This window comes from Triticum urartu, chromosome 1A (genome assembly GCF_056163025.1).
Source record: "Triticum urartu cultivar PI428250 chromosome 1A, HENAU_Tu73, whole genome shotgun sequence".
In the NCBI taxonomy this organism is placed as follows: domain Eukaryota; kingdom Viridiplantae; phylum Streptophyta; class Magnoliopsida; order Poales; family Poaceae; genus Triticum; species Triticum urartu.
The window spans coordinates 438,922,103-438,949,135 of record NC_141873.1 but is presented as its reverse complement, the minus strand read 5'-3'; the positions used below and the strand labels follow the sequence as shown (position 1 = coordinate 438,949,135).

The 27,033-nt window shown below is 45.4% G+C and overlaps 1 protein-coding gene across 1 annotated transcript; it reads right to left on the bottom strand.

The window, feature by feature from the left end:
- Nucleotides 1–358: 358 nt before the first annotated feature.
- On the bottom strand, nucleotides 359–2,310 carry LOC147991606 (uncharacterized). Its single transcript, XM_087538855.1, has 2 exons — nucleotides 1,547–2,310; nucleotides 359–1,444 (listed from the first exon to the last, which is right to left on the bottom strand). Exons 1-2 carry the CDS (start codon nucleotides 2,281–2,283, stop codon nucleotides 658–660), a joined length of 1,524 nt encoding a protein of 507 aa, XP_087394981.1. The 5' UTR covers nucleotides 2,284–2,310; the 3' UTR covers nucleotides 359–657.
- Nucleotides 2,311–27,033: the final 24,723 nt, after the last annotated feature.

Genomic DNA, 27,033 nt, shown 5'->3' with positions numbered 1-27,033 from the left:
ATCATGTTCTTTTTATGTGAAGTTACTTTCTCTCCGTTGGGTGTTGTATTCAGCTTGCTATAACGGCACTTCCTTCCACCGTTTCTCTAACCAATTCATGTGGATGCCCGAGGCACTTAACATTTTTTTCTGTCTTTAAAATCTGACTGAAATGCCCCCGCAAAAAATCTGACCGACGTGCTTCATGCCCCGTAGGATTAGAAATGACCTAATAAAGTCTAAATTCAGAAATTGAAAGTTTTTCATATGTACTATTTATTCATCTACTGTCCCCTCAATTATAGAGGATCGGATGCGGCAATGCGCGTCTTTTATTCAAGTACTACGACCTCTGTGTAAGACGTTTTGCCAATTCAAGATAAACTTCCAAAACATCTTATATATAGGAACAAAGGGAGTATATATGTATGTATAGTGAATATGCCCTTCAGAATTAATGGTGGACAAGGTTGGCGTTCTCCAAATGGGTCAAAAACTTTGTTTTCCATTGCGACATCAAGTTACAATGCAAGGGCCTCATGACATGAGTCTGATACCTGCTCATCAGTAGCTTGCCAAGGTCAAACTTGGCAATGAGAATTGCCTTGGCCCTAAACCGTAAACTTGGCCGCCTTTCTGAGAATCGTCTTGGCCTTCATGTCGGTAAAGATGATGTACCTACCGAGCTGTTGTACGGCGTCTGTGACGAACCTTGACGATACGGTCCTTGACCCTCTTGGCGTGCCCATGGAACTTGCGCAACTCATACTCGTCCATACAGGTAAAGTTGGATTCCTCTTCTTGTTCCAACTTTTTCATAGATAGCTTCTCATCTTCGAGTAGCGATTCTAGTTCGTTTCCGGGAAACTCGCCCATCCAGCAGGGCGTGTACGGGAAAGCTGCATCCATCTCTCCGCATGGTAGCCCGCAGCTGGGATCGAAATCTGCTGGACACACATTGCCCAAGTCCTGAAATTTTGAGTTGTTCCAATCATAGGCCATTCCTCTTGCTTCTCTCCCTGATGAAATCAAGAAGACAATCTCTTTATAAGGATGAAATCCAAGAAAGTAAAGACCATCGTGATATCCCTCTTCAGCATTGTCTTCAATGTCAATGATGTTATCCTCGTCAGAGTTCCAATCATATTTCTCTTCCACCTGCGCTCTGTAATCTCGATATTTATTACCATTGTGCTCAAAGAAGCGCTTACGATGGTTAACATCCTGTAAGATCCATCGCCTGCCCGGTTGGTCCTCATGTTCAAAGATCTCCAGACAGGTATCATGTTTTAGCACCCACTCTATTCGACTGCATGATTCGTTGAGATACCAAAGCTGAAGAAATCCATCCCAGCTACAAGATATTGCGAAATACACCCCTCTCAGTGATCTCCCTAAATGGTGGTTGGGATGTTTGGCATATGGTAGCTTAATTACACTGTAAGTGTGATCTAACAAGGACATTCTGCAAAGAGTAAGTCGGATGCATATTAATAGCAAGCAATCTAACCGAGTCATAGATTTGTTAGAGTAGAATGGTGACCAAGGAGAATAAAAATTTACTTACCTCGTAAGATAGCCATACTGGCAGTGGACGTACAGCGCGCTTTGCCAATAGACGGCACGATAACGATACCGATCGTCCTCTGAATTCGTGTGCATGTTGGCGACGATCCCTGCAGCCTCCCCTTCCCGAAGAAAGGTCGTCTCGTCCCACCGCTGAGTCACCGACGAGAACACATGCATCACGTATGATGCGGGAGGCCACTCCGACTCGAGCAACGGGCTGTCGTCGTCGTCGTCTGAATCCCCGGCGGCTGGCACGCGTGGGATCAGAAAGACCTCGTAGTGTGGCGACACGGCGGGGTCGAACGCGAGGTAGGCGGTCTGGCCGGAGCCCGGCATGTGCGGCCGGGGGCGTTGGGGCAGACGCGTCCACCGACGCGTGGCCGGGTTAACGACGTACTCGCACAGCCGTGCATCGCCGCTCTTATCACGGCAGAGCAGGAGCCCGTTGCAGTGGTCCGTGACCTTGACGCCCATCGTGCATGGCAAGAAGTCCAGCCCTCCGCAGATTGCCGGGCCCGTCGAGGGGCGGGAGAAGAACTCCGAGAAGGTGAACCGGGGGAAGTTGATGAAGATGCCGCGCACGGAGCGCGAGAGCAGGTGGCCGCGCAGGCGGGCGTCGACGGTGTCGCGCCACGCCCTGCAGACCCGCCGGGCCGAGCCCAGGCTGTGCGGCTCCAGGCGCCGGAGGACCTCCGCGATGACGTCGCCGGGTAGCATGGCGAGCTCCGGTGCCATGGTCGATCGATCTTTCTCGCCGCTACTTTTAGTTTCCAAGTCGTCCGCGATCGCGCACGCGAGACACGCCGCGCGCTGCAAGTCTTTTTTTTAGGGAGTCTGCAAGTTGTTAGCGAACTATACGTACTTGGAACGTGGTGCAATCTTGGACTATAACTAACACGATTCGAGACGTATTCGACCAGGAGTAGTACGTATTGGAGGCGGTCAAACGGCGCAACTGATTTGCTTTTTAGGACAACGGCGCAGCTGATATGTATCGCAATAGTTGTCTCCAAAAAATAGTTGTCTCTAAAAACAAGGTATCGCAATATGGAAAGTTTTTCTTTAAGGGAGTAAAGTCTGATTTAAACCTTGAAATTGTAGTGCTGGTCAAAAGCAAACCCGCATCTCTAAATCCCTGAAGTCCATACCCTGTCCTCTTTAATCCCGGTCATTTTTAACCTTGATACTCTTTTAGGAATGGATTTGATGACGTGGCAAGGAAGACCGGGTTTGTTGACTTTCTTTCGTCTAAAAATATAAAGTGCGTGTATGCATGCATGCCATGGTGCATGGTAGCATTCATAGCGTACCGTGCAGGTCGGTTCTTTTCTTGCGCGGGCACGGGATCAATTGTAGGCAGCGTACCGTACGCTAGCTAGCTCTGCAGAGGTATGTATGTGCCACACATGTTACATGTATGTGCCACACAAAGGAAAATACGCGTGTATGCGTATGTGCGCACGCACTAAAGCCGGCCTGGCTACAACTTACAACTGCTCCTCGTTGGCGAGGTTGCGGCGCTCGCCGACTTCCGCATCGCCGGGGTTCGCTCCGGCGTGCTCGCGAGCTGGAACCAGTACGTTAATCCGCACTGCCCACAGTGGCACGGTGGCACCATCTACTTTCTCTTCCGCATCGTCGCTGGCTGGGTCTCCATATTGTAGCACACCCATGCGGCCCTGGCACATGCGTGAGCACGCGAAGCGGCCACAGTGTTGTACCCAGCGGCACCGCACCAGCCACCTTCTTCCTCCCTTGTTGACCCCCTGGCATAGCTGCTTCGCCCCTCGTCTTCTTCGTACGATGTCTTCTACCCACGGCAGCTAGGATATGGTGACCGCGTGCTTGGACCGAACCGAAGTACGTGGACATAGACGACACCCGTTTACGTCTGCAAACAGTGTCGTGCCATGACGGAAAAAAAGGTCGATGAGATGCCCGGGGTCGCTGCCGCTGCTAGTGCAGCCTCCATCCCAGCTGACAAGTGAACCCCACACATGGCCTAATCCACCCATCCCGGTCTTTCTCGATGGCACGTAGGCAATCCCTATTTGGATACGACCGCAGGGTTAAAAATGACCGGGATTAGATAGAACAGGGTATAGACTTCAGGGATTTAAAAATGGGAGTTCATTTTCAATTAGCTCTACAATGTTAAGGTTTAAATTAGACTTTACTCTCTTTAGGGAAACGTTATAAATCAGTCGGCGGATCTCTCACTCGTGTCCGCTGCCTTTCCCGCTTGCCACACGTCCACGTGGGGCACATCAACTATTCTTCTCTATCATTATCCCAATAGCCAGGCATTTTTCCATTGACTCTCCCATCCCCTACCTCTATCTCTCCATCCCCATCCTCTTTCTATCGATCTCATCACCATCTCTTCTCAAACAAGCACGCTGCTCCAACCCCATCACATCGATGGCGGTCACCGGCGCCCTTCCTCGGCTGCAAAAATAGGAGTGCTGCAGAGACCACGGGGTGCTCTCTCCGTTGTAGCCGTCGGCGTTCTTGCAAGTTTTCGCAACAACAGTCTTATTGCAGAAATACATAGAAGAGGATGGCAATGTTGGTTCATGTTGCAACGGAGGTTTTGCAACAAGGGCCTTGTTGCAGAAAAATAGAGAAGAAGAGATTTTGCAACATGGGCCATGTTGCAGAAAAATAGAGAAGAAAAAGTTTTGCAACATGGGTCTTGTTGCAGAAAGTTAAAGAGAAGATTTTTACAACAAAGGTCTTGCTGTGAAAATTTATAGAAGAAAGTATTTTGTACCAGGGGTCTTGTTACAGAAAAATTGATAAGAGAATGTTTTGCAACATGAGCATTGTTGCAGAAAATTAAAGAAGAAGAACGGACGACTCGCCTCGTGCAATCAGACGGCTCGCGAGGCGGCGGATATTTTAAAAAGATCCACCGGTCGACGCGTGGCATGTTTAGGGAAACTTTTCTTTACCAGGCAATATGGCCAGTTTTTTCTTTTGAGAAGAGCAACATGGGCAGTTAGTTTTGTGTTTTGAGCGGTATATGGCCAGTTAGTTTTTTTTTGTTGAGAAAATAGGGCCAGTTGTTTTCTTAGACAAATATGGCCAGTTAGTTTTTTTAGGGTATATGGCCAGTTAGTTTGATATATATCGGCGCCCACAGCGTTTTTATATGAGCCGGTCCATCTAATCATCTCCCACAGTTCCAATTTTGGGAAGTTCCTGAAGCCTTCCAGCTCGGTATTCCCGAGGTTTTTCTTCTTATGTGTTTCTATGCCGGTTTTACTTGGTTTTGTCTGGGTTTTCAAGTTTCTTTTTTTCCTTTTTCATTTTTGACGTTCATTTTTTAAATTCATGATTTTTTTTCGTATTCATGAAATTTAGAACTTTTTCTAGAATTCATCAAAATTCAAATTCACATAAATTTATTAAACTCATAAAGTTTTCAAATTAGTGGGATTCCTTTGAATTTTTATAAAAAAATAATTTCTTATTTTTAATTCAAGAATTTTTTTGCAATTTGACGAACATTTTGTAGATTCATGGATATTTTTAAAATTTATAAGAATTAAAAATTGTGATCTTCCTTTTATTTGTGAAGATTTTCGCTTCATATTGTTTTTAAATATATAAACCAATAGTCAGGTTTTTTAACTAGTGGTTGCTGGTCTTTTAAGGAAGGGAAAAGAGAAGAAAAAACAGCGAACCTAAAGTACAGTACAGGTAACAGAGCAAGCAGTAATGGGCCGGCCGACGGGAACGTGACCGTGAGCGTTGCAGCACGTATAGGAGGTCGGCTGGGAAAACTCTATTTGCCGCTAAATTAGCCAGAAAAAATGGAATGCTGCGTTAGAAAATGGGTTAGCCTATAATTCTTGAAATTGTTCCCGGTTTTGGGTAGCTGCATTCAATTGCTTTTGTTCTGTTTTCTATTTTTCTTCATTTTGAAGTTTTTTTTCCTTCTTTTCCTTTCTCATTTTTATTTTTATTTCCCTTCCATTTTGTTCAATTTTCAGGAACGTTTTTAAAATCCGTGAACTTTTTAAAATTTGTGAATATTATTGAAATGCCCAAAAATTTGTAAAAAAATTAAATCCATGGATTTTTTTCAAATTCAAAAACTTTTTTCAAAATCTGTGAACTTTTCTAATTCATGAACTTTTTTAAACCTGTGATTATTTTTTTAAATATATTTTCTTAAAAAGACTATAAGAAAGCTGCAACCTTTTTTTAGAACGAGCTAGCCTAGGGCCTAGCATAGGTAGCGATGAAAAAGCCAACCCAGGCGAGCAGCAGCGAACAAACTCGAGAGCTAAGGCGAAACAGGAGGTCTCGCTTATTTCAATATTACATATTGTGCAATCACCACCCACATGCCCCAAGGGCCAAGGCCCGGCTTCCAACATGAAGAGACGGAACGAGCGGTGGTTCTACGTCGGGTTTGAACGCTTCCATCATGTTTTGGGAAGCTTCAAGGCCTTTTTTACATATTCCTCAATCATTTTTTTTATTTTCTGGTAGGGTTTTTTTTACTTATTATTTTATTTTTTAAAAATTCCCCTTTATTTTTAACATTCATGAATATCTTCAAATTTTATGAACTTTCACATTTTACAAAACAAACTAAAATTCACAAACAATTTAAAATTTGTTTACAAATTTTGAAATTCATAAATATTTTCCAAGTTCATGAACAATTTTTCAAATTTATGATCTTTTTTTAAAATATGTGAATATTTTTAAAATTCATGAAAAAAAACAAAAATCATGCCATTTTATTCGTGGATTTTTTAAATCCCAGAAGTTTTTCCAAAATCATTAACATTTTTTAGTTCTGTCAACATTTTTAATACTTTGAAATATATAAAAATATTCAATTTCCTTTTTATAGGTTTCTTTGAAATAGAGATAAAAACAAAATAAATGTGTGAAAATAATGAAAGAAAACAATCTTGTTTACTCCCTAGGTGTTGCTTGTTGGGGAGGGTTTTTTTTAGCGATGTGTTGGGTTGCTCACTAGGAGGCGAGGTGCTAGTGGGCCTGATGGGCGTGCTGCAGCTTGCAACGAACGAGGTATAGCACAACCTGCTAGATGCAGTCAGATCAAAGCTGAAGTTCGATGATTTAAATAGAGACTAGCCAATCTATGTTATTTGGAAATTGGGTTATACCTAACCATAGGTTTGCTGGTGCTAGGGTTGCTAAGGTCGACCATGGAGTTTGAGCCAGAGCTCGAAAACATAGGTTGACCGCAACGAGCACGGGGACATATTGGGTTGTTGGGAATGGGCCAAGGTCGCCTGATCCGACTCTGGCGGGGCTCCGGCGATCCCCGGGCGTCGGCGCCCAAAATTTATATAAGGTTGGCCATCTTGAGGTTTTTATGTTGCATGGGATGGTTTGACAAGCTTGTGTGGGTTTTGCTGCATATGCATGGGCGACATGTTGTGATGATTTTCGGCACTTTGTTGTAAGTATTGTGTTTATGCTAGAAAGTTGTTTCCTTAGGATGTTGCAATGATTTTCTCCATCAGTTTGTTGCTACTGATGTGGATTTGTTAAATACGTAGGACAAAAATGTTGCGTGCTAGGAACTTTTCTCAAGAGGATCTCATTAAAGTCTCCCACCATCAACCATGGCTTATCACTATGATTTGACAAAAGTACACAACAATTTCCATGTCTCCTGCTTCTCATCAGTCTTGGATTCTCCATAAATACCCATAGACTGCCATTCAAAACAATCATCCTTTATTTTCATATCAATGTGGTATCGAGAACACCACCCACCTTTCATTTGCAACCCATTCCTCCAAAACACAACAAAGACCACCACTCTAACCATTGATGTTTTTTTGCACCACCTAGTTATGGAGCCCAACGTTTCCACCTAAGTCATTCAAGACCTTGTTTATTTGTTCTAGACTCAAACAAGAAGAGCACATCGGGGTCCTCCTTCTTCTGGACGTCCAGGAGTCCTCGAATTGTCGGGCCATTCCCCAAACCCTGACAATTCCACGCCACAATCTTCATTGGTTCTCGCAGGGCTGATATATCAGTCCCACTTCATTCTTGTTAGACATGCTGACATCAATCTTAAACCCCTTCCTCTGCTCAATAGTTTGTTCTACCTGTTGGAAATATGCCCTAGAGGCAATAATAAAAGATTATTATATTTCCTTGTTCATGATAATTGTCTATTGTTCATGCTATAATTGTATTATCCGGAAATCGTAATACATGTGTGAATACATAGACCACAATATGTCCCTAGTAAGCCCCTAGTTGACTAGCTCGTTGATCAACAGATAGTCATGGTTTCCTGGCTATGGACATGGGGATGTCATTGATAACGGGATCACATCCTTAGGAGAATGATGTGATGGACAAGACCCAAACCTAAGCATAGCATAAAGATTGTGTAGTTCGTTTGCTAGAGCTTTTGCAATGTCAAGTATCATTTCCTTAGACCATGAGGTTGTGCAACTCCCGGATACCATAGGAGTGCTTTGGGTGTGCCAAACGTCACAACGTAACTGGGTGACTATAAAGGTACACTACGGGTATCTCCGAAAGTGTCTGTTGGGTTGGCACGAATCGAGACTGGGATTTGTCACTCCGTATGACGGAGATGTATCTCTTGGGCCCACTCGGTAATGCATCATCATAATGAGATCAATGTGACCAAGGGGTTGGTCACGGGATCATGCATTACGGTACGAGTAAAGTGACTTGCCGGTAACGAGATTGAACAAGGTATTGGGATACCGACGATCGAGTCTCGGGCAAGTAACGTACCGATTGATAAAGGGAATTGAATACGGGATTGATTAAGTCCTCGACACCGTGGTTCATCCGATGATATCATCGAGGAGCATGTGGGAGCCAACATGGGTATCCAGATCCCGCTGTTGGTTATTGACCGGAGAGGCGTCTCGGTCATGTCTGCATGTCTCCCGAACCCGTAGGGTCTACACACTTAAGGTTCGGTGACGCTAGGGTTGTAAGATATTAGTATGCAGTAACCCGAAAGTTGTTCGGAGTCCCGGATGAGATCCCGGACGTCACGAGGAGTTCCGGAATGGTCCGGAGGTAAAGATTTATATATGGAAAGTTGTTGTTCGGGTTCTGGGAAAAGTTCGGTTTTTTCCGGTATTGTACCGGGAAGCTTCCGGAAGGTTCCGAAGGATTCCGGAGGGGTCCGGAGGTCCGGAAAATGTTCCACTGTTGGAAATATTCCCTAGAGGCAATAATAAATTAGTTATTATTATTATATTTCCTTGTTCATGATAATCGTTTATTATCCATGCTAGAATTGTATTGATAGGAAACTCAAATACATGTGTGGATACATAGACAACATCATGTCCCTAGTAAGCCTCTAGTTAACTAGCTCGTTGATCAATAGATGGTCACGGTTTCCTGACCATGGACATTGGATGTCGTTGATAACGGGATCACATCATTAGGAGAATGATGTGATGGACAAGACCCAATCCTAAGCCTAGCACAAGATCATGTAGTTCGTATGCTAAAGATTTTCTAATGTCAAGTATCATTTCCTTAGACCATGAGATTGTGCAACTCCCGGATACCGTAGGAGTGCTTTGGGTGTGCCAAACATCACAACGTAACTGGGTGGCTATAAAGGTACACTACAGGTATCTCCGAAAGTGTCTGTTGGGTTGGCACGAATCGAGACTGGGATTTGTCACTCCGTGTAAACGGAGAGGTATCTCTGGGCCCACTCGGTAGGACATCATCATAATGTGCACAATGTGATCAAGGAGTTGATCACGGGATGATGTGTTACGGAATGAGTAAAGAGACTTGCCGGTAACGAGATTGAACAAGGTATCGGGATACCGACGATCGAATCTCGGGCAAGTGTCGTACCGATAGACAAAGGGAATTGTATACGGGATTGATTAAGTCCTTGACATCGTGGTTCATCTGATGAGATCATCGTGGAACATGTGGGAGCCAACATGGGTATCCAGATCCCGCTGTTGGTTATTGACCGGAGAGTCATCTCGGTCATGTCTGCATGTCTCCCGAACCCGTAGGGTCTACACACTTAAGGTTCGGTGACGCTAGGGTTATAGAGATATTAGTATGCGGTAACCCGAAAGTTGTTCGGAGTCCCGGATGAGATCCCGGACATCACGAGGAGTTCCGGAATGGTTCGGAGGTAAAGAATTGAAGGAAATATGCCCTAGAGGCAATAATAAAGTTATGATTTTTTTCCTTATAATCATGATAAATGTTTATTATTCATGCTAGAATTGTATTAACCGGAAACATAATACATGTGTGAATACATAGACAAACAAAGTGTCACTAGTATGCCTCTACTTGACTAGCTCGTTAATCAAAGATGGTTATGTTTCCTAACCATGAACAATGAGTTGTTATTTGATTAACGAGGTCACATCATTAGTTGAATGATCTGATTGACATGACCCATTCCATTAAGCTTAGCACCCGATCGTTTAGTATGTTGCTATTGCTTTCTTCATGACTTATACATGTTCCTATAACTATGAGATTATGCAACTCCCGTTTACCGGAGGAACACTTTGGGTACTACCAAACGTCACAACATAACTGGGTGATTATAAAGGAGTACTACAGGTGTCTCCAATGGTACATGTTGGGTTGGCGTATTTCGAGATTAGGTTTTGTCACTCCGATTGTCGGAGAGGTATCTCTAGGGCCCTCTCGGTAATGCACATCACATAAGCCTTGCAAGCATTATAACTAAGATGTTAGTTGTGAGATGATGTATTACGGAACGAGTAAAGAGACTTGCCGGTAACGAGATTGAACTAGGTATTGGATACCGACGATCGAATCTCGGGCAAGTAACATACCGATGACAAAGGGAACAACGTATATTGTTATGCGGTCTGACCCATAAAGATCTTCGTAGAATATGTAGGAGCCAATATGGGCATCCAGGTCCAGCTATTGGTTATTGACCGGAGACGTGTCTCGGTCATGTCTACATTGTTCTCGAACCCGTAGGGTCCGCACGCTTAACGTTACGATGACAGTTATTATGAGTTTATGCATTTTGATGTACCGAAGGTTGTTCGGAGTCCCGGATGTGATCACGGACATGACGAGGAGTCTCGAAATGGTCGAGACGTAAAGATTGATATATTGGAAGCCTATGTTTGGACATCGGAAGTGTTCCGGGTGAAATCGGGATTTTACCGGAGTACCGGGAGGTTACCGGAACCCCCCGGGAGCCATATGGGCCTTAATGGGCTTTAGTGGAAAGGAGAAAGGGGCAGCCCAAGGTGGCTGCGCACCTTCCCCCTCCCCTAGTCCTATTAGGACTAGGAGAAGGTGGCCGGCCCCCCTCTCTCTCTTTCCCCCTCGGGGAATCCTAGTTGGAATAGGATTGGGGGGGGGGGGGAATCCTACTCCCAGAGGGAGTAGGACTCTCCTGCGCCCTCCTCCTTGGCCGGCCAGCCCTCCCCCTTGGATCCTTTATATACGGGGGCAGGGGGCACCTCTAGACACACAAGTTGATCCACGTGATCTATTCCTTAGCCGTGTGCGGTGCCCCCTGCCACCATATTCCTCGATAATACTATAGCGGAGTTTAGGCGAAGCCCTGCTGCTGTAGTACATCAAGATCGTCACCACGCCGTCGTGCTGACGGAACTCTTCCCCGACACTTTGCTGGATCGGAGTCCGGGGATCGTCATCGAGCTGAACGTGTGCTCGAACTCGGAGGTGCCGTAGTTTCGGTGCTTGATTGGTTAGATTGTGAAGACGTACGACTACTTCCTCTATGTCGGTTCAGCGCTTCCACAGTCGGTCTGCGTTGGGTACGTAGACAACACTCTCCCCTCTCGTTGCTATGGATCACCATGATCTTGCGTGTGCGTAGGAATTTTTTTGAAATTACTACGTTCCCCAACAAGAATTATATATAGGAAGTGCTATTTCGGCCATCGGGACAAGTTTCGGGGTCACCAGTATTGTACCGGGACCACCGGAAGGGTCCCGGGGGTCCACCGGGTGGGGCCACCTGCCCCGGGGGGGCACATGGGCTGTAGGGGGTGCGCCTTGGCCTATATGGGCCAAGGGCACCAGCCCCAAGAGGCCCATGCGCCAAGAGAAGAGGAAAGGAAGAGTCCTAAAGGGGGAAGGCACCTCCGAGGTGCCTTGGGGAGGAGGGACTCCTCCCCTGGCCGCACCCTTCCTTGGAGGAAGGGCCAAGGCTGCGCCTCCCCCCTCTCCCTTGGCCCTATATATAGTGGGGGGAAGGGAGGGCACCCAACCTAAGCCCTGGCGCCTCCCTCTCCTCTCCCATGACACATCTCCCTCCTCCCGCAGCGCTTGGCGAAGCCCTGTTGGAATCCCGCTACTTCCACCACCACGCCGTCGTGCTGCTGGATCTCCATCAACCTCTCCTCCCCCCTTGCTGGATCAAGAAGGAGGAGACGTCGCTGCTCCGTACGTGTGTTGAACGCGGAGGTGCCGTCCGTTCGGCGCTAGGATCATCGGTGATTTGGATCACGACGAGTACGACTCCATCAACCCCGTTCTCTTGAACGCTTCCGCGCGCGATCTACAAGGGTATGTAGATCCACTCCTCCCTCATTGCTAGATGACTCCATAGATAGATCTTGGTGACACGTAGGAAAATTTTGAATTATTGCTACGTTACCCAACAGTGGCATCATGAGCTAGGTCTATGCGTAGTTTCTATGCACGAGTAGAACACAAAGTAGTTGTGGGCGTTGATTTTGTTCAATATACTTACCGTTACTAGTACAATCTTGATTCGGTGGCATTGTGGGATGAAGCGGCCCGGACCGACCTTACACGTACTCTTACGTGAGACTGGTTCCACCGACTGACATGCACTAGTTGCATAAGGTGGCTGGCGGGTGTCTGTCTCTCCCACTTTAGTCGGATCGGATTCGATGAAAAGGGTCCTTATGAAGGGTAAATAGCAATTGGAATATCACGTTGTGGTTTTTGCGTAGGTAAGAAACGTTCTTGCTAGAAACCCATAGCAGCCACGTAAAACATGCAAACAACAATTAGAGGACGTCTAACTTGTTTTTGCAAGGTATGCTATGTGATGTGATATGGCCAAAAGGATGTGATGAATGATATATGTGATGTATGAGATTGATCATGTTCTTGTAATAGGAATCACGACTTGCATGTCGATGAGTATGACAACCGGCAGGAGCCATAGGAGTTGTCTTAATTTATTTATTACCTGCGTGTCAACATAAACGTCATGTAATTACTTTACTTTATTGCTAACCGTTAGCTATAGTAGTAGAAGTAATAGTTGACGAGACAACTTCATGAAGACACGATGATAGAGATCATGATGATGGAGATCATGGTGTCATGCCGGTGACAAGATGATCATGGAGCCCCAAGATGGAAATCAAAGGAGCTATATGATATTGGCCATATCATGTCACTATTATTTGATTGCATGTGATGTTTATCATGTTTATACATCTTGTTTACTTAGAACGACGGTAGTAAATAAGATGATCCCTCACTAAAATTTCAAGAAGGTGTTCCCCCTAACTGTGCACCGTTGCGAAAGTTCGTCGTTTCGAAGCACCACGTGATGATCGGGTGTGATAGATTCTTACGTTCACATACAACGGGTGTAAGCCAGATTTACACACGCGAAACACTTAGGTTGACTTGACGAGCCTAGCATGTACATACATGGCCTCGGAACACAAGAGACCGAAAGGTCGAGCATGAGTCGTATGGTAGATACGATCAACATGAAGATGTTCACCGATGTTGACTAGTCCGTCTCACGTGATGATCGGACACGGCCTAGTTGACTCGGATCATGTAATCACTTAGATGACTAGAGGGATGTCTATCTAAGTGGGAGTTCATAAGATGAACTTAATTATCCTGAACATAGTCAAAAGGTCTTCGCAAATTATGTCGTAGCAGATGCTTCAGTTCTACTGTTTAGATATGTTCCTAGAGAAAATTTAGTTGAAAGTTGATAGTAGCAATTATGCGGACTAGGTCCGTAAACTGAGGATTGTCCTCATTGCTTCATAGAAGGCTTATGTCCTTGATGCACCGCTCAGTGTGCTGAACCTCGAACGTTTTCTGTGGATGTTGCGAACATCTGACATACACATTTTGATAACTATGTGATAGTTCAGTTAAACGGCTTAGAGTTGAGGCACCGAAGACGTTTTGAAACGTCGCAAAACATATGAGATGTTTCGAGGGCTGAAATTGAGATTTCAGGCTCGTGCCCACGTCAAGAGGTATAAGACCTCCGACGATTTTCTTAGCCTGCAAACTAAGGGAGAAAAGCTCAATTGTTGAACTTGTGCTCAGATTGTCTGAGTACAACAATCGCTTGAATCGAGTGGGAGTTGATCTTCCAGATGAAATAGTGATGGTTCTCCGAAGTCATTACCACCAAGCTGCTTGAGCTTCGTGATGAACAATAATATATCAGGGACATATATGATGATCCTTGAGATATTCGCGATGTTTGACACCACAAAAGTAGAGATCAAGAAGGAGCATCAATTGTTGATGGTTGGTGAAACCACTAGTTTCAAGAAGGGCAAGGGCAAAAAAAAGGGATGCTTCATGAAACGGCAAATCAGCTACTGCTCTAGTGAAGAAACCCAAGGTTGAACCCAAACTCGAGACTAAGTGCTTCTGTAATAAAGGGAACAACCACTGGAGCAGAATTACCCTAGATACTTGGTAGATGAGAAGGCTGGCAAGGTCGATAGAAGTATATTGGATATACATTGTGTTGATGTGTACTTTACTAGTACTCCTAGTAGCACCAGGGTATTAGATACCGGTTCGGTTGCTAAGTGTTAGTAACTCGAAACAAAAGGCTACGGAATAAACGGAGACTAGCTAAAGGTGAGCTGACGATATGTGTTGGAAGTGTTTCCAGGGTTGATATGATCAAGCATCGCATGCTCCCTCTACCTCGAGATTGGTATTAAAACCTAAATAATTGTTATTTGGTGTTTGCGTTGAGCATAGACATGATTGGATTATGTCTATCGCAATACGGTTATTCATTTAAAGAGAATAATGGTTACTCTGTAATACCTTCAAATGGTCTTACACCTGAAATGAATGGTTTATTGAATCTCGATCGTAGTGATACACATGTTCATGCCAAAAGATAGTAATGATAGTACCACCTACTTGTGGCACTGCCACTTAAGTCATATCGGTATAAAACGCATGAAGAAGCTCCATGTTGATGGATCTTTGGGCTCACTCATTTTTGAAAGGTTTGAGACATGCGAACCATGTCTATTGGTGTATATGCATGAAGAAACTCCATGCAAATGGACCGTTTGGACTCACTTGATTTTGAATCACTTGAGACATGCAAATCATACCACATGGGCAAGATGACTGAAAGCCTCGTTTTTTAGTAAAATGGAACTAGAAAGCAACTTGTTGGAAGTAATACATTTTGATGTGTGCAATCCAATGAGTGCTGAGGCATGTAGTGGATATCGTTATGTTCTTACTTCACAGATGGTTTGAGTAGATGTTGAGTACATTTACTTGATGAATCACGAGTCTGAATTATTGAAAAGTTCAAGTAATTTCAGGGTGAAGTTGAAAGATCATCATGACAAGAGGATAAAAGATCTATGATATGATCATAGAGATGAATATCTGAATTACGAGTTTGGCACAGAATTAAGACATTGTGGAATTTTTTTCACAACTAATACAGCCTGTAACACCATAGTGTGATGGTGTGTCCGAACATCATAACTGCACCCTATTGGATATGATGCATACCATGATGTCTCTTATCGAATTACCACGATTGTTTATGGGTTAGGCATTAAAGACAACCACATTCACTTTAAATAGGGCACCACGTAATTCCGATGAGATGACACCGTATGAACTATGGTTTAGGGAAACCTAAGCTGTCATTTCTTAAAAGTTTGGGGCTGCGACGCTTATGTGAAAAGGTTTCAGGCTGATAAGCTCGAACCCAAAGCGGATAAATGCATCTTCATAGGACACCCAAAACAGTTGGGTATACCTCCTGTCTCAGATCCGAAAGCAATAAGGGATTGTTTCTAGAATCGGGTCCTTTCTCGAGGAAAAGTTTCTCTCGAAAGAATTGAGTGGGAGGATGGTGGAGACTTGATGAGGTTATTGAACCGTCTCTTCAACTAGTGTGTGGCAGGGCACAGGAGTTGTTCCTGTGGCACCTACACCAATTGAAGTGGAAGCTTATGATAGTGATCATGAAACTTCAGATCAAGTCACTACCAAACCTCGTGGGATGACAAGGATGCGTACTACTACAGAGTGGTACGTGATCCTGTCTTGGAAGTCATGTTGCTAGACAACAATGAACCTACGAGCTATGGAGAAGCGATGGTGGGCCCGGATTCCAAAATGGCTCGAGGCCATATAATCCAAGAGAGGATCCATATATGAAAACAAAGTGTAGACTTTGGGAGAACAACTCGATGGTCGTAAGGCTGTTGAGTGCAGATGGATTTTAAAAGGAAGACGGACAATGATGGTAAATGTCACCATTAAGAAAGCTCGACTTGTCGTTAAGATGTTTTCCGACAAGTTCAAGGAGTTGACTACGATGAGACTTTCTCACTCGTAGCGATGCTAAGAGTCTGTTGGAATTATATTAGCGATTACTGCATTATTTATGAAATCTTGCAGATAGGATGTCAAAAACATTGTTTCCTCGACGATTATCTTGAGGAAAGGTTGCATGTGATACAACCGGAAGGTTTTGTCAATCCTGAAAGATGCTAATAAGTATGCAAAGCTCCAGCAATCCTTCTAAGGACTGGAGCAAGCATCTCGGAGTTGGAATGTACGCTTTGATGAGATGATCAAAGATTTTGGGTTTATACAAAGTTTATGAGGAACTTGTATTTCCAAAGAAGTGATTGGGAGCACTATAGAATTTCTGATAAATATATGTTGACATATTGTTGATCAGAAATGACGTAGAATTTCTGGAAAGCATATAGGGTTATTTGGAAAGTGTTTTTCAATGGAAAGCCTGGATTAAGCTACTTAAACATTGAGCATCAAGATCTATAAGGATAGATCAAAACGCTTAATGGTACTTTCAAATGAGCACATACCTTGACATGATCTTGAAGGTGTTCAAGATGGACCAGTCAAAGAAGGAGTTCTTGCCTGAGTTGTAAGGTATGAAGTTAAGACTTAAAGCTCGACCACGGCAGAAGAAAGAGGAAGGACGAAGGTCGTCCCCTATGCTTAAGACATGGGCTCTACGGTATGCCATGCTATGTACCGCACCTGAAATGTGCCTTGCCATGAGTCAGTCAAGGGGTACAAGAGTGACCCAAGAATGGATCACAAGACAGCGGTCAAAGTTATCCTTAGTAACTAGTGGACTAAGGAATTTTCTCGATTATGGAGGTGGTAAAAGAGTTCGTCGTAAAGGGTTACGCCAATGCAAACTTTGACACTAATCCAGATTATTCTGAGTAGTAAACTGGATTCGTATAGTAGAACAGTTATTTGGAATAGCTCCAAATGTAGCGTAGTAGTTGCATCTACAAGATGACATAAGAAATTTGTGAAGTACATACGGATCTGAAAGATTCAGACCCGTTGACTAAAACCTCTCTCACAAGCAAACCATGATCAAACCCAGAACTCATTGAGTCTTAATCACATGATGATGTGAACTAGTTTAGTGACACTAGTAAACTCTTTGGATGTTGGTCACATGGCGATGTGACCTGTGAGTGTTAATCAAATGACGATGTGAACTAGATTATTGACTCTAGTGCAAGTGGGAGACTGTTGGAAATATGCCCTAGAGGCAATAATAAATTAGTTATTATTATTATATTTCCTTGTTCATGATAATCGTTTATTATCCATGCTAGAATTGTATTGATAGGAAACTCAAATACATGTGTGGATACATAGACAACACCATGTCCCAAGTAAGCCTCTAGTTAACTAGCTCGTTGATCAATAGATGGTCACGGTTTCCTGACCATGGACATTGGATGTCGTTGATAACGGGATCACATCATTAGGAGAATGATGTGATGGACAAGACCCAATCCTAAGCCTAGCACAAGATCATGTAGTTCGTATGCTAAAGCTTTTCTAATGTCAAGTATCATTTCCTTAGACCATGAGATTGTGCAACTCCCGGATACCGTAGGAGTGCTTTGGGTGTGCCAAACGTCACAACGTAACTAGGTGGCTATAAAGGTACACTACAGGTATCTCCGAAAGTGTCTGTTGGGTTGGCACGAATCGAGACTGGGATTTGTCACTCCGTGTAAACGGAGAGGTATCTCTGGGCCCACTCGGTAGGACATCATCATAATGTGCACAATGTGATCAAGGAGTTGATCACGGGATGATGTGTTACGGAACGAGTAAAGAGACTTGCCGGTAACGAGATTGAACAAGGTATCGGGATACCGACGATCGAATCTCGGGCAAGTGTCGTACCGATAGACAAAGGGAATTGTATATGGGATTGATTAAGTCCTTGACATCGTGGTTCATCCGATGAGATCATCGTGGAACATGTGGGAGCCAACATGGGTATCCAGATCCCGCTGTTGGTTATTGACCGGAGAGTCATCTCGGTCATGTCTGCATGTCTCCCGAACCCGTAGGGTCTACACACGTAAGGTTCGGTGACGCTAGGGTTATAGAGATATTAGTATGCGGTAACCCGAAAGTTGTTCGGAGTCCCGGATGAGATCCCGGACGTCACGAGGAGTTCTGCAATGGTTCGGAGGTAAAGAATTATATATAGGAAGTGCTATTTCGGCCATCGGGACAAGTTTCGGGGTCACCGGTATTGTACCGGGACCACCGGAAGGGTCCCGGGGGTCCACCGGGTGGGGCCACCTGCCCCGGGGGGCCACATGGGCTGTAGGGGGTGCGCCTTGGCCTATATGGGCCAAGGGCACCAGCCCCAAGAGGCCCATGCGCCAAGAGAAGAGGAAAGGAAGAGTCCTAAAGGGGGAAGGCACCTCCGAGGTGCCTTGGGGAGGAGGGACTCCTCCCCTGGCCTTACCCTTCCTTGGAGGAAGGGCCAAGGCTGCGCCTCCCCCCTCTCCCTTGGCCCTATATATAGTGGGGGGAAGGGAGGGCACCCAACCTAAGCCCTGGCGCCTCCCTCTCCTCTCCCATGACACATCTCCCTCCTCCCGCGGCGCTTGGCGAAGCCCTGTTGGAATACCGCTACTTCCACCACCACGCCGTCGTGCTGTTGGATCTCCATCAACCTCTCCTCCCCCCCTTGCTGGATCAAGAAGGAGGAGACGTCGCTGCTCCGTACGTGTGTTGAACGCGGAGGTGCCGTCCGTTCGGCGCTAGGATCATCGGTGATTTGGATCACGACGAGTACGACTCCATCAACCCCGTTCTCTTGAACGCTTCCGCGCGCGATCTACAAGGGTATGTAGATCCACTCCTCCCTCGTTGCTAGATGACTCCATAGATAGATCTTGGTGACACGTAGGAAAATTTTGAATTATTTCTACGTTACCCAACATCCACCACGTCCAATACAGCAGCATGGGCTGTAAGGGGGGCGCCCTAGCCTTAATGGGCTAGGGGCACCAGCCCCCCCAAGGGCCATGCGCATGGGAGGGGGGAAACCCTAAGGGGGAGGGCCTCCACTTGACTTGGGAGGCACTCCTCCCCCCTTGGCCGCCGCCCCCAACCCTAGATGGGTTCTAGGGGGGCCGGCCCCTCTCTCCCCACTTATAAATAGTGGAGGGGTGGGAGGGCAGCCGCACCTGAACCCCTGGCGCCTCCCTCTCCCTCCCGTAACACCTCTCCCGCTCGTTGGTGCTTGGCGAAGCCCTGCCGAGAACCTGCTGCATCCACCACCACGCCGTCGTGCTGCTGGATCTTCATCAACCTCTCCTTCCCCCTTGCTGGATCAAGAAGGAGGATACGTCTTTCCGACCGTACGTGTGTTGAACGCGGAGGTGCTGTCTGTTCGGCACTTGGTCATCGGTGATTTGGATCACGGCGAGTACGACTCCATCATCCCCGTTCTCTTGAACGCTTCCGCTCGCGATCTACAAGGGTATGTAGATGCACTCCTATTCCCCTCGTTGCTAGAATACTCCATAGATTGATCTTGGTGATGCGTAGAAAATTTTAAATTTCTGCTATGATCCCCAATAGTGGCATCATGAGCTAGGTCTATGCGTAGTTTCAATGCACGAGTAGAACACAAAGTAGTTGTGGGCGTCGATATTGTCAATTATCTTGCCGTTACTAGTCTTATCTTGATTCGGCGGTATTGTGGGATGAAGCGGCCCGGACCAACCTTACACGTACGCTTACGTGAGACCGGTTCCACCGACTGACATGCACTAGTTGCATAAGGTGGTTGGCGGGTGTCTGTCTCTCCCACTTTAGTCGGATCGGATTCGATGAACAGGGTCCTTATGAAGGGTAAATAGAAATTGGAAATTCACGTTGTGGTTTTGGCGTAGGTAAGAAACGTTCTTGCTAGAAACCTATAGCATCCACATAAAAACTTGCAACAATAATTAGAGGACGTCTAACTTGTTTTTGCAGCAAGTGCTTTGTGATGTGATATGGCCAAGGTTGTGATGAATGATATATGTGATGTATGAGATGTTCATGTTCTTGTAATAGGAATCACGACTTGCATGTCGATGAGTATGACAACCGGCAGGAGCCATAGGAGTTGTCTTAATTTATTTATGACCTGCGTGTCAACATAAACGTCATGTAATTACTTTACTTTATTGCTAAAGCGTTAGCCATAGTAGTAGAAGTAATAGTTGACGTGACAACTTCATGAAGACACGATGATGGAGATCATGATGATGGAGATCATAGTGTCATGCCGGTGACGACGATGATCATGGCGCCCCGAAGATGGAGATCAAAGGAGCGAAATGATATTGGCCATATCATGTCACTATTTGATTGCATGTGATGTTTATCATGTTTTACATCTTATTTGCTTAGAACGACGGTAGCTTAAATAAGATGATCCCTCGAATTAATTTCAAGAAAGTGTCCCCCCTAACTGTGCATCGTTGCGAAGGTTCGTTGTTTCGAAGCACCACGTGATGATCAGGTGTGATAGATTCTAACGTTCGAATACAACGGGTGTAAGCCAGATTTACACACGCAATACACTTAGGTTGACTTGATGATCCTAGCATGTACAGACATGGCCTCAGAACATGGAGGACCGAAAGGTCGAGCATGAGTCGTATGGAAGATACGATCAACATGGAGATGTTCACCGATGTTGACTAGTCCGTCTCACGTGATGATCGGACACGGCCTAGTTGCCTCGGATCATGTTTTCACTTAGATGACTAGAGGGATGTCTGTCTGAGTGGGAGTTCATTGAATAATTTGATTAGATGAACTTAATTATCATGAACTTAGTCTAAAATCTTTACAATGTGTTGTAGATCAAATGGCCCATGCTAATGTTGCCCTCAACTTCAACGCGTTCCTAGAGAAAACCAAGCTGAAAGATGATGGCAGCAACTATACGGACTGGGTCCGAAACCTGAGGATCATCCTCATAGCTGCCAAGAAAGATTATGTCCTAGAAGCACCGCTAGGTGAAGCACCATTCCCAGCAAACCAAGACGTTATGAACGCCTATCAGTCACGTGCTGATGATTACTCCCTCGTTCAGTGCGGCATGCTTTACAGCTTAGAACTGGGGCTCCAAAAGCGTTTTGAGCAACACGGAGCATATGAGATGTTCGAGGAGCTGAAAATGGTTTTCCAAGCTCATGCCCAGGTCGAGAGATATGAAGTCTCCAACAAGTTCTTTAGTTGTAAGATGGAGGAAAACAGCTCTGTCAGTGAACACATACTCAAGATGTCTGGGTTGCACAACCGCTTGACTCAGCTGGGAGTTAATCTCCCGGATGACGCGGTCATTGACAGAATCCTTCAGTCGCTTCCACCAAGCTACAAGAGCTTTGTGATGAACTTCAATATGCAGGGGATGGAAAAGACCATTCCCGAGGTATATTCAATGCTGAAATCAGCGGAGGTGGAGATCAAAAAGGAACATCAAGTGTTGATGGTGAATAAAACCACTAAGTTCAAGAAAGGCAAGGGTAAGAAGAACTTCAAGAAGGACGGCAAGGAAGTTGCCACGCCTGGTAAATCAGTTGCCAGGAAGAAGTCAAAGAATGGACCCAAGCCTGAAACTGAGTGCTTTTATTGCAAGGGAAGTGGTCACTGGAAGCGAAACTACCCCAAATACTTAGCGGACAAGAAGGCCAGCAACACCAAAGGTATATGTGATATACATGTTATTGATGTGTACCTTACCAGCACTCGTAGTAGCTCCTGGGTATTTGATACCAGTGCGGTTGCTCATATTTGTAACTCAAAGCAGGAGCTGCGGAATAAGCGGAGACTGGCGAAGGACGAGGTGACGATGCGCGTCGGGAATGGTTCCAAGGTCGATGTGATCGCCGTCGGCACGCTACCTCTACATTTACCTACGGGATTAGTTTTAAACCTCAATAATTGTTATTTAGTTCCAGCTTTGAGCATGAACATTGTATCAGGATCTCGTTTAATTCGAGATGGCTACTCATTTAAATCCGAGAATAATGGTTGTTCTATTTATATGAGAGATATGTTTTATGGTCATGCTCCGCTGGTGAATGGTTTATTCTTAATGAATCTCGAGCGTAATGTTACACATGTCCATAGTGTGAGTACCAAAAGATGTAAAGTTGATAATGATAGTCCCACATACTTGTGGCACTGCCGCCTTGGTCACATAGGTGTCAAACGCATGAAGAAGCTCCATGCAGATGGACTTTTAGAGTCTCTTGATTACGAATCATTTGACACGTGCGAACCATGCCTCATGGGTAAAATGACCAAGACTCCGTTCTCCGGAACAACGAAGCGAGCAACCAACTTATTGGAAATTATACATACTGATGTGTGCGGTCCAATGAGTGTTGAGGCTCGCGGTGGCTATCGTTATGTTCTCACTCTCACTGATGACTTGAGTAGATATGGGTATGTCTACTTAATGAAACATAAGTCTGAGACCTTTGAAAAGTTCAAGGAATTTCAGAATGAGGTTGAGAATCAACGTGACTGAAAAATAAAGTTCTTACGATCAGATTGTGGGGGAGAATATTTAAGTCACGAATTTGGCACACACTTAAGTAAATGTGGAATCGTTTCACAACTCACGCCGCCTGGAACACCTCAGCGTAACGGTGTGTCCGAACATCGTAATCGCACTCTATTGGATATGGTGCGATCTATGATGTCTCTTACCGATCTACCGCTCTCATTTTGGGGCTATGCTTTAGAGACTGCCGCATTCACTTTAAATAGGGCTCCGTCGAAATCCGTCGAGACGACGCCGTATGAATTATGGTTTGGGAAGAAACCTAAGCTGTCGTTTCTGAAAGTTTGGGGATACGATGCTTATGTCAAGAAACTTCAACCTGAAAAGCTCGAACCCAAGTCAGAAAAATGCGTCTTCATAGGATACCCTAAGGAAACCATTGGGTATACCTTCTACCTCAGATCCGAAGGCAAGATCTTTGTTGCCAGGAATGGATCCTTTCTAGAGAAAGAGTTTCTCTCGAAAGAAGTAAGTGGGAGGAAAGTAGAGCTTGATGAAGTACTACCTCTTCAAACGGAGAGTAGCGCAGCTCAGGAAAATGTTCCTATGGTGCCTGCATCGATTAGAGAGGAGGTTAATGATGATGATCAAGATACTTCGGATCAAGCCCCTACTAAACTTCGTAGGTCCACAAGGACACGTTCCACACCAGAGTGGTACGGCAACCCTGTCCTGGAGATCATGTTGTTAGACAACGGTGAACCTTCGAATTATGAAGAAGCGATGGCGGGCCCGGATTCCAACAAATGGCTAGAAGCCATGAAATCCGAGATAGAATCCATGTATGAAAACGAAGTATGGACTTTGACTGACTTGCCCGATGATCGGCGAGCCATAGAAAATAAATGGATCTTTAAGAAGAAGACAGACGCGGATGGTAATGTGACCATCTATAAGGCTCGACTTGTCGCTAAGGGTTATCGACAAGTTCAAGGGGTTGACTACGCTGAGACTTTCTCACCCGTAGCGAAGCTGAAGTCCGTCCGAATCATGTTAGCAATTGCCGCATTCTATGATTATGATATATGGCAAATGGACGTCAAAACGGCATTCCTTAATGGCTTTCTTAAGGAAGAATTGTATATGATGCAGCCGGAAGGTTTTGTCGATCCTAAGAATGCTAACAAGGTGTGCAAGCTCCAGCGCTCAATCTATGGGCTGGTGCAAGCATCTCGGAGTTGGAACATTCGCTTTGATGAGATGATCAAAGCGTTTGGGTTTATGCAGACTTATGGAGAAGCCTGCGTTTACAAGAAAGTGAGTGGGAGCTCTGTAGCATTTCTCATATTATATGTGGATGACATACTATTGATGGGAAATGATATAGAATTCTTGGAGAGCATAAAGGCCTATTTGAACAAGTGTTTTTCAATGAAGGACCTTGGAGAAGCTGCTTATATATTAGGCATCAAGATCTATAGAGATAGATCGAGACGCCTCATCGGTCTTTCACAAAGTATGTACCTTGACAAGATATTGAAGAAGTTCAATATGGATCAGTCCAAGAAGGGGTTCTTGCCTGTATTGCAAGGTGTGCGATTGAGCACGGCTCAATGCCCGACCACAGCAGAAGATATAGAAGAGATGAGTGTCATCCCCTATGCCTCAGCCATAGGGTCTATTATGTATGCCATGCTGTGTACCAGACCTGATGTAAACCTTGCCGTAAGTTTGGTAGGTAGGTACCAAAGTAATCCCGGCAAGGAACACTGGACATCGGTCAAAAACATCCTAAAGTACCTGAAAAGGACCAAGGATATGTTTCTCGTTTATGGAGGTGCCGAAGAGCTCGTCGTAAAGGGTTACGTCGACGCTAGCTTCGACACAGATCTGGATGACTCTAAGTCACAAACCGGATACGTGTATATTTTGAATGGTGGGGCAGTAAGCTGGTGCAGTGCAAGCAAAGCGTCATGGCGGGATCTACATGTGAAGCAGAGTATATGGCAGCCTCGGAGACAGCACAAGAAGCAGTCTGGGTGAAGGAGTTCATTACCGACCTAGGAGTCATACCCAATGCGTCGGACCCGATGACTCTCTTCTGTGACAACACTGGAGCTATTGCCCTTGCGAAGGAGCCCAGGTTTCACAGGAAGACCAGGCATATCAAGCGTCGCTTCAACTCCATTCGTGAAAGTGTTCAAAATGGAGGCATAGAGATTTGTAAAGTACATACGGACCTGAATGTGGCAGATCCGTTGACTAAACCTCTCCCTAAAGCAAAACATGATCAACACCAAAATTCCATGGGTGTTCGATTCATCACAATGTAACTAGACTATTGTCTCTAGTGCAAGTGGGAGACTGTTGGAAATATGCCCTAGAGGCAATAATAAAAGATTATTATATTTCCTTGTTCATGATAATTGTCTATTGTTCATGCTATAATTGTATTATCCGGAAATCGTAATACATGTGTGAATACATAGACCACAATATGTCCCTAGTGAGCCTCTAGTTGACTAGCTCGTTGATCAACAGATAGTCATGGTTTCCTGGCTATGGACATGGGGATGTCATTGATAACGGGATCACATCATTAGGAGAATGATGTGATGGACAAGACCCAAACCTAAGCATAGCATAAAGATCGTGTAGTTCGTTTGCTAGAGCTTTTGCAATGTCAAGTATCATTTCCTTAGACCATGAGGTTGTGCAACTCCCGGATACCGTAGGAGTGCTTTGGGTGTGCCAAGCGTCACAAGGTAACTGGGTGGCTATAAAGGTACACTACGGGTATCTCCGAAAGTGTCTGTTGGGTTGGCACGAATCGAGACTGGGATTTGTCACTCCGTATGACGGAGGGGTATCTCTTGGGCCCACTCAGTAATGCATCATCATAATGAGCTCAATGTGACCAAGGGGTTGGTCACGGGTTCATGCATTACGGTACGAGTAAAGTGACTTGCCGGTAATGATATTGAACAAGGTATTGGGATACCGACGATCGAGTCTCGGGCAAGTAACGTACCGATTGACAAAGGGAATTGAATACATGATTGATTAAGTCCTCGACATCGTGGTTCATCCGATGAGATCATCGAGGAGCATGTGGGAGCCAACATGGGTATCCAGATCCCGCTATTGGTTATTGACCGGAGAGGCGTCTCGGTCATGTCTGCATGTCTCCCGAACCCGTAGGGTCTACACACTTAAGGTTCGGTGACGCTAGGGTTGTAAGATATTAGTATGCAGTAACCCGAAAGTTGTTCGGAGTCCCGGATGAGATCCTGGACGTCACGAGGAGTTCCTGAATGGTCCGGAGGTAAAGATTTATATATGGAAAGTTGTTGTTCGGGTTCCGGGAAAAGTTCGGTTTTTTCCGGTATTGTACCGGGAAGCTTTCGGAAGGTTCCAGAGGATTCCGGAGGTCCGAAAAATGTTCCACCACGTCCAATACAGCAGCATGGGCTGTAAGGGGGGTGCCCTAGCCTTAATGGGCCAGGGGCACCAGCCCCCCCAAGGTCCATGCGCATGGGAGGGGGGAAACCCTAAGGGGGAGGGCCTCCACTTGACTTGGGAGGCACTCCTCCCCCCTTGGCCGCCGCCCCCAACCCTAGATGGGTTCTAGGGGGGCCGGCCCCCTCTCTCCCCACTTATAAATAGTGGAGGGGTGGGAGGGCAGCCGCACCTGAACCCCTGTCGCCTCCCTCTCCCTCCCGTAACACCTCTCCCGCTCGTTGGTGCTTGGCGAAGCCCTGCCGAGAACCTGCTGCATCCACCACCACGCCGTCGTGCTGCTGGATCTTCATCAACCTATCCTTCCCCCTTGCTGGATCAAGAAGGAGGAGATGTCTTTCCAACCGTACGTGTGTTGAACGCGGAGGTGCTGTCCGTTCGGCACTTGGTCATCGGTGATTTGGATCACGGCGAGTACGACTCCATCATCCCCGTTCTCTTGAACGCTTCCGCTCGCGATCTACAAGGGTATGTAGATGCACTCCTATTCCCCTCGTTGCTAGAATACTCCATAGATTGATCTTGGTGATGCGTAGAAAATTTTAAATTTCTGCTACGATCCCCAACACTACCTCCATCAACCCACGCTTAGCCCCTAGATGCACTCCCAGTGGCTCTTAGACTGCCCCCTCGGCCTTGGGTGTGCGCTTATATTTCCCAACGTTCTTTCCTATTTTATTCTCATCCTTTTGTCTGTCTGCTTTCCCAATAGCAGTTGTTGCGGCTTCCTTATTGAAAGGATCGGTATGGTCGACTAGAGGGGGTGAATAAGCCACTAATAATCTTTAACTTCTTTTAACAATATTAAGGCTCAACAAGAAAACAGGTTGTCT

Bases quoted from the DNA above. Each gene is read 5' to 3' on its own strand.
- LOC147991606 (XM_087538855.1), bottom strand. From the start codon at position 2,283: ATGGCACCGGAGCTCGCCATGCTACCCGGCGACGTCATCGCGGAGGTC. The intron at 1,445-1,546 runs GTAAGTAAATTT...TACTCTTTGCAG, and splicing joins CAGTATGGCTATCTTACGAG to AATGTCCTTGTTAGATCACA.